The sequence below is a fragment of the Trichoplax adhaerens genome, genomic scaffold (assembly GCF_000150275.1).
Source record: "Trichoplax adhaerens TRIADscaffold_28 genomic scaffold, whole genome shotgun sequence".
Lineage (NCBI taxonomy): Eukaryota > Metazoa > Placozoa > Uniplacotomia > Trichoplacea > Trichoplacidae > Trichoplax > Trichoplax adhaerens.
In genome coordinates, this window is record NW_002060969.1 from 440,095 (window position 1) to 452,607 (window position 12,513).

Here is a 12,513-nt window from a genome sequence, read left to right on the forward strand (position 1 = left end):
TTGTGTGCTGAGATTGTTGATGTAATTCGGGATTTTTATAAACGTACCATATTATCCTACGTACTGCACATCTTTTATAGCTATTGGAAACTTTGGACAGTATAATGTACACTATACAGTACATAATTGATCCGTATTAACTTTGGTTGCGTAGCTATTGCCATTACTGTACTGTACTATGACATTCATGACATCCTGCGTACAGATTGGATGTAGCATATACGATCTGGTTCTTAGTGTCATAAATATCAATTAAATTTAAAATCTAAAAGTCTTTATATTATACTATAGACTTGCGTATAAAATAAGAATTTGATTGTATTACCTCAATTTTTGAGAATAAATGACTAGTGCTTGTGATAATTTGCTAATGCAACTGACGCTGTGTAAGGTTAAAATAAAATGCCTACGATGCCATCGTTGCGTCTAAAACCCAAAGCATTGGCCCGTTGCGAATAGTGAGGGAGTTTACCGTATTGCACTTCTGACAGTAATAAAACCATCTACGTAAGAACTCTTTCTAATTCTAGATTTAGTACAGTGACGAGACTTTAATTTGTTTTATAGTTAACTAGCTCCTTACCCAAGAAATACCTGTTAATGGCTAGCTTTGTATTGTACTGATTTTTACACAGAATACAATACTGTACACTGTATTAGTACTCACTATAGATCATAACGGCTCGAACTGAACCGAACCTTTCTCAGGTCTAATTAGTAGTACTAGTATAAAAGGTAGGATTGTACTATACGATGGGCGTATATTGCTATGTCATGTAGGTGTTCAAGAAGAAGCTCACAGGGTGGCTTACGTAAATTGCTCGTTAGGATACACTTCTAAATACTGACCCTCAAGTACTTAATTGCGGTGTAAAAATTGGTTCATCAATTAGTTTACAATGCTTTAAAAGTATGGTTTAATAGCTGCGATCTCGAATTTAGTACGCACTTTCATACCTTGTTCGTGCGTTTTATGATAGGTATTATAGTATAACATAAACTACTAGACAAATAAGTACATATAGTATTCTAAGGGTCTCTAGTATTCACTATTCTCTTATTATAGTACTGTACAACTAGCTTAACATCTTGTCGCTTCGCTGACAGAGATACTACAGTCTTTTCAATTTTTTAATATAATGATTTTTAACTTTATGAAACTTTAAGCATCATTCTTTCTGATACCAGCAGCTACATACTCTTCTCTAAATTGTTAAATTAAATTAAAATAGGTACCCTACTATATATAGTGCCAACCTATATGAAACAAATATCGAGTTTGTTACCGAAAAGTATACGTACAGTTTAGCAATTAAAATGAATAGCAAGATTTTTATAATCTTATCATGTCCAGGTAACAATACAGTAATTAGTACTGTAGTGGGAACTGTAATGTTTGGAACGCATACAGTATAGTATGCACTAGTGTATTACTAATAATACTGATATGAGATGGAATGTACAGTACACTGTATAGTGTACAGTATACAGTAACACGTCGAGATTAGAAATAAAGAGCAGATTATACACGTGCGATTCGAACGTAGTCTAAACTAAACGTATTAACAGATGTCTTGCTATATAGTATTTCTATTTCTGTACCCACAATATGTAAATGAGTTCACTGTGAGCATCAAGTAGTTTCATTATCGTGGTTTATCTTGAAAGACATGTTAGGTAGCTTATTAGATACCTTTAGTTTGATTATTCGTATATTAATCATTCTGGCTTAAAGAGAGAATCCTTTCGTGATTGCACATAATAGGATAAAGTGTGTATTAGTTTTAATACAGTTGACGTATTTTATGTCTAATATTCAACACACTATCCGAAATAAACTGTATTCGCCAAAGAAATTGACTGCAACTTTTCGATATAAAGTGATACTTAACGTAGCAAGCAGTAGTTATCTACGAACAATATAGTATAAACTTTTCTACCTGAGGATGACTACAAATTTCACCCCGTGAAATTAACATATATGTGTATATCTCTTAATTAGTTGCATTAGCGTGAGTATACTAAAGTTACGATTTAGAAATGACGTTAAACGATAAAATATTTCAGATAATCATCAACGGTTAGCTAATAATTTTTAAAAGTGATCTTAGCTATGCCTCGTCATATTAAAGTAGAAGCTTTGGCTTTAAAACAAGTATAGTAAATGTACGAGTATAAATAATAGCTTCCAGTTGCACAGTACATGCACATTAGTACAAATATTTAGAAATGAAACTCTTTCAATTATAATACATCAGTATTTTAATACAGTAAATAACATTAATAATTGTTAATTCACACTTAATAGTTCACATTGTAATAAGACTATGTACTTAACAATTCAACTCTGGCATTATTATGTTCGAAATACCTGGTAGCAATTTAAATGGCGTCTCAAAGTAACTAATGCATGCTATTGATTGATGACTAACATCTACAAAATTTTGTATAACGATATGTTTTCCCTCGGATTTTGCGGCAACAGATACACTGGTAATACGTCGTTCGCACTGAACGGTAAGGTATTCCATTTTAGCTGATTTTTATAACTGAAGAATTCGATTATACCTGGCTGAGCATTGCATCGATAATTATAATTCGTGCAGTAAAAGAAGAAAATTCAAAGTTGTCCATTTCAGCAAATCACCCATAGCGACTCTATACGAAATCAAATAATAAAATACTATATCCCCTTCTAAATCAAAGTAATATTGAAGTTGATCTATTCTATAACTGAAAATAAAAAATTGTAGTAATTGCAATAATAGCAACATGAATACCTGTAGAGACCCTAAAACTCCGCTTGCCATGTTTGATAGTTTGTTGGTAACGCGAGACACACCCTCCTTAATCTGGTCGAGATCAATTGATGGGGCATCGACCTGACTTTTCTTATTACCACTTGAGCCAAAGAAATCATCACTTGAAATTGCAGTAGCACCATGGAAATGTTCCGTGCTTCTCGTTGTTTCCGCCTTTAAAAAAATATCTTTTTTAGGGTAGCTGTAGTATACTTAATAATGTTATATTTAAAGAAATTATAAGATACATATATGATCTGGAACACAAGAATATCACCCCCGCTAGAGTGAATTTCGGGGGATTTGTGATATCATTTTGTTCCGGACAATCATATACACTTATGTCTATTATTAATCACCCTATTGCCTTCTCTTCCGAAATATTGGCTAGAAGATATACTCTTAGCATTACCAAATTTTTTTATTGCGTCATCTATAGCAAAAGAATAGATAATAACACGTTATAGAGCTTGATTTGTATAGTATTTCCATTTTCGTGTAAATGAAGATGTAAAATAAACTCGACCAGATGAAGTGTCGCGTTCTGTTTTCGGTTCAGTTCTTCTTTTGTGGAAATTGTTAAAAAATCGTTTATAGAATAACGGTCAATCAGCAATGTAAATTGATTAGAATAATGTTTAGTAGGATTTTAAAAGCATTTTATACCGAGCGGATATATCTCTAGATCTGGACGATAGTGACATAGCTGATGACTTTACGGATGGTGCTGCAGCCGCTTCTCGTTCATCTACTTCGAAATACCCTTTCTCACTTTTCCTCGAACTTTTCCAATCATTCATATCGGAAAAAGGACTGTCATATCTACTGAGTATAGCAGAAGTCTTATTCATACCGATTAATTAGATAATTAATCGAAGTAAAATTTAAGACCAACCTTAATATGTTATCATACCTGGAAGGTTGAGTGCTTTCAAAGTTGCCAAAAAAGTCCGTATCAAAACTTGTGGGTTGATTTGCAAATTTACTTTTAGTTGAGATGCTACCAGCTGGATCTTCCTGATCAATTTCAACCATGCTGGCAGCAACAGAATGACTTTGAGCACTATCGAAATATCAAGTGAATAGATAATAATTAAGATAGAAAAATATATTTTTGATCCATTATACGCTATAATTAGCTCAAGGATACAAGAAGCGTTACCTAGCAGGTAATCGACCACCCATTGCCATGCCAAGTCTTTCCATTTGCTCAGCTTTCTTTGGATCAGTTTCACGTAATTTAGTCATACCTGCTTTTTTCTCTTGATATACAAACCTAGTAGGAGTTCTATCAAAACGTTTCAAATTTTTAGAATTCTTACATATAACCATAATACATTTGTAAGTACACGCATATGTAAATATATCGAAAATACCGATTCTCGATATCATTTAATTCTTGTTCGGCAACTAAGCCAGATTCTCTTTCTTTTCTTAATATTTCTTCATCCTGAGCAGCAGCACTTTCAACAATACTAAAATCTGTTGTAATTTTTCTAGCGCCTAGTCCCTGCTTGCTACTTGCCTGTATTATTGTTTGGTATTAGAACTGTATGTACATCTGACTTTTAGTCTATCTTTAAAATCGAGAACTTACGCCTTTTTTCTTGCCCGTGATGGGCTTTCTCTTACCAATAGTGGATGCTGAAAAGAATGACAAGTAACCTTAGTAATTGTATAGTGATGATCGGAATTTGAAGTAATGCAACCAGTGCCGCTTTCAAATTTTTACGGTCTACCTTGCTTCCTTGTTCCCGATTCAACTCCATCGACTCTAACAGTAGCAACCTTTACAGTATCTGTAATCAGAATATTTGTTAAGATCTATGATAAAAGTATTAAGTCCAACATCGATAGTTGTTCTATCATACGATAATACATCACATTTACTTAAACGAAATGTAAACAGTGATTATAAATTTAACTATAATTAATTTTTACATTATTTGTATTTTCGATCATGCACTTCGTGAAGTGGTAAGCTCTGTTTATCACGTCCATTACGGTACGTGAAATAATATCAAGTTATTGTGCACTACTACTAACGTAATCGAAGCATATAATAACAATATTCGAACTTTGTAATAGTAGTGCAAGGTACTAAAACTTGATTTGCTTTAAATTCGAAGTTGGTCTTTACTTATGCATACAGTTCTATTATCTGTAGAATGTGGAACATGTAGCAAAAGTCGTAGTATTAGGAATCGTTGTATGGCATTATAGTCGTTATTCTGGTAAGTATGAGTAAACAGTAAGTTGTCACATATTTCTGTTAGTATAAATTACTCGTACATCAAAACGCCGTAAACATAACTATTTTCGACTACGGAATCTCTTACCGGTAATTGTCAAGAATAATTAATAATTAAATTAGATTAACGAACCAGGTTCAGGATTTTCGTTAACTTTTAAGGTATCAACCGCAGGTTGTTCTCTCTTCGGTTGCTGATACCTATTGGATAAATGATCCGTAGTCACTCGTGGAAAGTCCTTTTTTTCTTCTGCATCCGCAAGGAATGGAAAAGCTGCAGGAGCGCTTACTACTGACGATACATCTTTAAAGAAATCACCCTCTTTTGTAGTTGGGCTTGGACTAGTAATATTCTGCAATTTCGTATTGATGTCAATCTTTGAAACATGAAGGTAAAAGTAATTACGTACTGTTGCCGTTAAAAATTAAATACAAGAGTATGTGTGCAAGATAGTAGGGCCATAGTTATGATTAAATATTACCGTGCTAGTACCATATTGTTTCAGGGTCACAGCAGCAAGGCTTGCAAGTTTTTCACGGTACATTCTTGCTACTCGACTGAATAGTAATGAGATTTAACGGAATTCGCATTAAGATTAGTCAGTATCTTGACTTTAGTTAGTTTAAGTGAACCACGATAATCTTAAATATATTACCTCTGGTACTTTGCCGAAGCATCCGTAACTGTTAGACCATGCGATTGAAAAAATTCTCTCTATGAAAAATATGTTACAAGTACAATTTATAAGACAAAATATACATTTTTCTAAAGTATTTGTAAGTGCGAGTTAGTACACCTTTACTATATGAATACAGAAACAAACAGTATTACTGGAATCTACTAACAGCATTAGCGTTTCCTCCAACTTGCATTTGTCTTAACTGTAACCAATTCCATTGATCAAGTAAGGTTGATCTATGATAAAAAATATATCACAAAAATTGCAGTAATTTACCTTTCTGTTTCATTATCTATATGTATAGTTGATCATTACACTATTAACGTATGTATTGTACCTAACAAAACTGATATGAACACCTAATGAACGATGAATTGCCGAACAGTCAAGGCATAGAAATATTCCATACGTGACAGATGACCAAGTGGCATTTTTGGAATTACAGTCAAAGCAAATCTAGGGATACACGTATACAGTACACTCGCATGAGTCCAAATCAGGTGATTCAGGCATACAAATTATACAAGACCAATTACGAATCATAAAGCATATTACATACCTTATTGCTAGGGATGGAGCTTAGTTTCTTGAAAATAGCAACAATTTGCGCTTTTGTAGCTACGGGCACGTCCGACATTTCTCAATCATCGGTTAGACAGTGGTTAACACTGTTAAGTGAACTGGTACAGACTGAGAGTGTTCGTAGTATACTGTACTGTACACTGTACAGGACGATGTACACTTGTACTGTACAGCACGGTACAGTACTGTATGTATCACTGGTCAGCACAATAGCATATCGTTGTTACAGCCCCTGACTAAAATTTTCTACCAAAAGTCCCTAGAACTGGTACAGTGTACACTAGTTATTAAAGAGACCCTTTCTCTATTTTTAATTTTGAGAAAATTACTTATTAAGGGTCTCTAGTGTACAGTACTGTACAGAACACTGAGTACAGAGTACTGTACAGGTACACTGTACACGTTCCTGGTTAGTGTCATGTACTCTGCTTTCTAACAAGTGTGAGCTAGATTTTGCGAGCACAACACTGTCACAGTGGCTATATTATTTTTTCTTTGCAAAGTACTGTACAGTACGGTACAGTACAGTACAGTACTGCATTCTTGTACAGTACAAAAATTTAATTTTAATACTGTACTGTACAGTACAGTACAGTACCGTACAGTATAGGTAAAGGCAATAAATGGTCGTGTCACACGACTGCATTATCATCCAGTGTGTGTGTATGTGACATTGTACAATGCACAAATCTCCTCCACTGTGCAACAACCTCTACAACGCAAAAACCTTTTCCACAAGTAGGACCAAACGGAACACGCAACTACGCTGACTCAGCTGAGCGCAAAACGTGCACCAGATGTACATTGTACACAGCACAGTACAGTACAGTACAATGCGCTATGAGCGCTTGTGCGAGAAGGTTTTGTGCTTTGGAGTAGGTTATTGCACTGTACAGTACTGTATAAAGGACTTGTTGCACAGCGCACACTTGCAACTGAGATAGCACAGCACCGGTGAAGCAGATATAAGCCAAGTACTGTACTGTACTGACCATCGGTAATCGTACCCTACAGTACTGTATACTGTACTGTACTGTATATTGTACAATGTACAGTGTACAGTACACGATCGTGCTCCAAATCAGCTGCCAGTCAAGTTTCAGGTTGATTTTGCACAGTATGGTGTACGGTTACAGCTGTAGCGTATTGTAAAATGAGCACAATAAAAAGTCAGCCACACCATTTTTGCAGCTTTCGCCCTTTCTCTTCTTTCGAGTAGTCCCTGCTTTAAATATGACTACACGAAAGCAAAATAAAAATTCATAGTTAATTTATCTTTACCTTATCAGTAATAAGTTAGTTATACTGATCAAAATGATAACGCAAATACTGTAGTATACAGTATAGCACGTGAAGTACAATATGAACGAGGGATCGACTATAGGTAGAGAGTACGAGACAAACAGACCGGTTTTCTCATTCATCTACAGTATAGACCTGTTCACTGTTTAGTTCAAGGCTTATGAACTAATATTGCACCTGCCTGAATGACTCAGTGAATTCTTTCAGCGCAGTCTTGTACAGTACAACTGTACTGTACTGTACAAAATATACTGTAGACGAACTGCGCAAGACTGGTAACTGTGCAGCACAGTACAGTACAGTACAGTACTGTACAGTACAGCAGAAAGAAACTGCACTTCATAACTTTTAACTTTTTTACTATCATTTAATAAGACAAATCTCTGGTTTGAAAATTTGCAAAAATTCCGAGATGGTGAGTCTAGACATCGGTTACAGGATTTAAAAGTATTTTATGAAGTTTAAATTTTAATCGCTATAATTACGATTACCTATAGTTTCGCAACCAGTATGATAGCGATGTCACAGTATGGAGTCCACAGGTATGATGTTTGAGATTTTAGCACTTATAAATCATAGATGTGCTTACAGTATACTGTCTATCAATTACTGTATTCTTCTCTTTACCTAAGAAATGGAAGTAAAATTGTCTAATATTAAAGGTTAATTCATTGTAGGGAAGGCTATATCAAGTTGAATACGCAATGGAAGCCGTTAAACAAGTACATAGAATGAAAAAAAATTAGCAGTACTTAATTAACGTCTATTTCAGTCTTCTTAATTTGCAGGACTTACGAAATAATTCGACCTAAAGTTTAAAAGCTTATTAATCTTGCTATTTAAAAGGGTGCTGCAGTTGTTGGAATAAAATCAAGGACCCACGTTGTTTTAGCGGCTTTTAAAGTACGTATTGATATATTGTGTAAGAATTTTTTGTGCTTCCTTTATAATGTGCTGTATACTTGCTGTTTTACAGCGCGCTACTGACGATTTAGCTGCAAATCAAAAGAAAGTTTTGGCAATAGATGACCACATTGGTGTAGGGTTTTCCGGTTTAACAGCGGATGCTCAAGTCTTAACGTTCGGAGCTTTGGAACATTTGAACTTGCAACTAACTTTTACTAGTAGCAGTCATGATATAACTTTCGATTTCTCTATTATAGGAAATTTTTAAGAACTGAATGTTTAAATTCGAAATATGCCTATAATACGCCTCATTCTGTTACTAGGCTCATTGCCGCATTAGGAGCGAGTATGCTAAGTCGAGTAGTAATAATAAATCATTATCCATAGATAATGTGTACTACATTAAGTGATGCCGCGCAGGTATTAGAATATAACTTCTGTAACATCTCGATTTAAACACAGAAATGCAGATTTGTACACAAGTATACGGCCGGAGACCATTTGGCGTCGGGTTTCTAGTTGCTGGATTTGACGTAAGCTATGGCATATACTTACATCTTATTCTATGCTTTCTTTGAGAAAATATATATATTCAACGATTTAGGAAACTGGAAGTCACTTAATTCAGACATGTCCATCTTCCAATTATTATGATTGCAAGGCGATGGCTATTGGAGCAAGATCTCAGGTACTATTTAATTAACCCTACGTACTATAGAACAAGAAATATCGATATTAAAGTGATCATAAAATATATTCGGTTTTAAAGTCTGCCAGAACGTACATGGAAAGGAAACTGGAAGAATTTGAGGATTGTTAGTGCATTTTCCTAATACTGTCTACCTTAGATCCTTAATAGTCTTGATTAAAAAATTAAATTTATAAAACATGTGATTTGTGATTTCAATTATTAGGCGACCGAAATAAGTTAATTACACATGGTTTAACTGCTTTAAGAGAATGTCTATCTGACGGAGACCTTGATACAAAGGTTAAGCCACGGAAACCACAATCATTAAAATCTTTCACTGCAATATTATCTGATATAATTGATATTGATAAAACAGTGTATTCGATATCTGCTTGATTAACCCTTTGTGTCATTATAGAATTGTTCTATGGCCGTGGTCGGGAAGGGAGAGAATTTTCAAATATATGATGGGGACGCTATCGCTTCATTTATATCTTTTACATTGTGACAGTTTAGGAATACAACTTTTGGTACATTAACACTTAGCAAACACCTAACAATGCTAACAATTTACCTCTATATTTTGACCTTAATAAATTCCGTAGCTAACACTTATTGATAAAGACGTCGCGGTAAGTTAGCTTAACTTATATAGTATGTTTTATTATTGTTTCTTCAATAATTTCTAAAAGCTGTGCTCGGTGTTAGTTACTTCATGGGATAAACTACTAATTCCATAGTACTGTACCTGTCAATTAGTTAAACTTTTTTCTTATGGTAATACTGATTGCAAAGCTGCTACAGATCTGCCAGCTATTCGCCATAAATGTTGCTAAATTTCATTTATTAAGCCGTCTGAAATTATTATAGGGTACAACTCAGCCAGGAGGTGAAGCGATGGATACTTCAACATAGATTACTGTTCGTATCATACATAATACGTTTATCATTATGAAGTACAATTAGGTCACGGTCCGGATGTTCTTTAATAATTCCTAGAACTGTTACAACTTTTTTTAATAGATACGCGTATGTACATAACATACGTTCTATTTGTAATCTGCAAATAAGTTTATTTACGATTATTGTGCGATATATGCAAACCATCGCTACTACCCATTGATTTATGTTTTTGCTTCTTACTTGTACCGTAATACTATCAATAGTACCGATGATTGTGTTTATTTAATTACTATTACGAAACTTTCCCACGAATAAACCGTATGATTTAATGTATTTGTTCGATGTTAATTTGAGAACTATATTCATATGAATCAAAATTTCGATAGAATAGATGAGATACAGCATACGCTTACTGGGAATTAAAATCATGGAAGAGTGAAAGCGTTATCTAGCCTTCTTCACCTGACAACTTTACTGTGCAACGGCAAATACGGAAATATTTATTTAAAAAAATCCGGTATTCGGAATCAGACTAACAAACTCAATATATGAAAATGAAAATATCCCTCGCCGATTGTGTAGTACAAATATAAGGATTCTAATACGGCTTGAAAAATCATGACCAGAATATAGTACAGGAAGCGATTTAGTGAACTGTAGTAATAAATACATGACAATTATATGTCGGCTAGCACTATTTGCTATGCAAACGTTTAAAATCGGTATTAATAGGTGATTACTTCATAAAATTATTTGCAATGCAAACGATACCAAAAATATTACACCATTGACTGAAAACTTGCTTTGGCATTGTATTCTACTATATACTCATCGAGGCTACCACCGTGACTTACAACATGAATACTGTAGTAACAGGTTGTACCTATGAATTACTTTTTAACATTCGTACTATCGAACTGAGAAATTAGGATAACCTTCCTACTGGGTTTACCCTAAAATGGGTCCCAGTAATAACATACACTTACTGAAGTGCAGTACTAAATCATATCATATCATGTGAGAAGTAAAGTATTCGTATACTGTATATACCACTAGAAGAAGCCTAAACTTAGGCATTCCCCTAGTGGTCCATGATTCATAAATATATAATCACCTAATAAACGCTGTGATAATCTTTTGCTCTGATCAGACTTAAAGTATGACCGGAGTAATATAATGGTATAATTGCATTCCAGTTTACAACGGTATCACCTATAAAGTTTTGTTCTCATATAATATCGGCTATTCAAGGTACGCGTATATAAAAAATCCCATTTCATAATTATTAGGATTTTAGCCTAAAATATTCATATCATTATATCAATCAAAATGAAATTTCTTTTTATTATCTACTTAATGTTAGTTATCACTGCGTAACCTTACATTTACTCATAACTATATTATACTAGGTACCAAACATGAAGAAATAAAATATGCGTATAAGAATGTACAATTGTACACCGTGTTACGTCATGTCTCTGTAAAACCTCTGTGAATATTGACACAGTGACAAACACAAGCTTAGGTGATTAAGAACTCGTTTATTGCAATATCATCTTATCAATGAGTATTGTACCTGATCCGCGTACCAAAAATACATTTAAAAGTGGAGTTCATACCAGATCACACAATCAAGACATTGTTACATACTGTACATAATCTATAAATAAAGCATAATCATTTCAGCTACAGTACAAAATATAATACTATATGATGCTATATGATATTATATGACATGTACAGTACGTCACTCGTGAACCTCATAATTAGGTTTATGAACATAAAAATTTATTTTGATACGATCATATCGAACGTGGTTATCTTCGTCGATATCATCTTTCGTGATTATTGCTGAAAGTAAAAAATCACTGGGAAATATCCGATCGATAAAGTTTGCATAAAAATTCTATAGCGATACTTTTATCATGTTGGATACTAATAATTTTGCATAAACTCTCAGAACCTAACTTGCTGTAGGTAACGATCTAATCCTTTTATATGCTGGTTGTAACGGTCATGTATGTAAGAATGCCGTACTTGTTTTACTGCACTTAATGTATTGTCAATTTGTCATGAATTACTAAGATAAGGGTATAATACGTTATTACGGCTATACTGTACTATTTAAATGCAGTAAATCCTAAATAAGGATTAGATTTTAGTAAGCTTACTAGGAGTGTATCAAAAGCTATCGTGCCCACGTTAACGACAAAGAGTAGAAACACAACAGTAACTGCACTTTATAAACTCCTGATAGTCTACGCATAGAAATATCGCTCTGGATTAATAGCAGAATTGTGTCGGAATTGTCTTTGAAGAAACTTCGCTCATATACATACAGTACGCGCACAATATGCCACATCAACGAATTCATCACGTAAAAGTCTTGATACTACT

General features: G+C 34.0%; 2 protein-coding genes across 2 annotated transcripts; one reads left to right on the forward strand and one right to left on the reverse strand.

Moving 5' to 3' along the window:
• Positions 1-2,249: 2,249 nt before the first annotated feature.
• TRIADDRAFT_64381 (uncharacterized protein) lies at positions 2,250-6,369 on the reverse strand (the record flags this gene model as incomplete). Its single annotated transcript, XM_002117762.1, has 14 exons — positions 2,250-2,510; positions 2,781-3,003; positions 3,468-3,623; positions 3,715-3,864; positions 3,964-4,089; positions 4,178-4,326; positions 4,399-4,445; positions 4,541-4,600; positions 5,186-5,405; positions 5,535-5,610; positions 5,709-5,767; positions 5,899-5,968; positions 6,070-6,188; positions 6,292-6,369. The coding sequence occupies 14 exons, from the start codon at positions 6,367-6,369 to the stop codon at positions 2,334-2,336; spliced, it is 1,710 nt and encodes a 569-aa protein (XP_002117798.1). The 3' UTR covers positions 2,250-2,333.
• Positions 6,370-8,113: 1,744 nt separating this feature from the next.
• TRIADDRAFT_33023 (uncharacterized protein) lies at positions 8,114-9,721 on the forward strand (the record flags this gene model as incomplete). Its single annotated transcript, XM_002117717.1, has 10 exons — positions 8,114-8,158; positions 8,294-8,338; positions 8,463-8,519; positions 8,593-8,696; positions 8,780-8,868; positions 8,985-9,055; positions 9,127-9,210; positions 9,292-9,337; positions 9,437-9,513; positions 9,632-9,721. Coding segments are annotated over 10 exons (708 nt in total), but the record flags the coding sequence as incomplete, so codon positions are not given.
• Between the last annotated feature and the right edge of the window lie 2,792 nt (positions 9,722-12,513).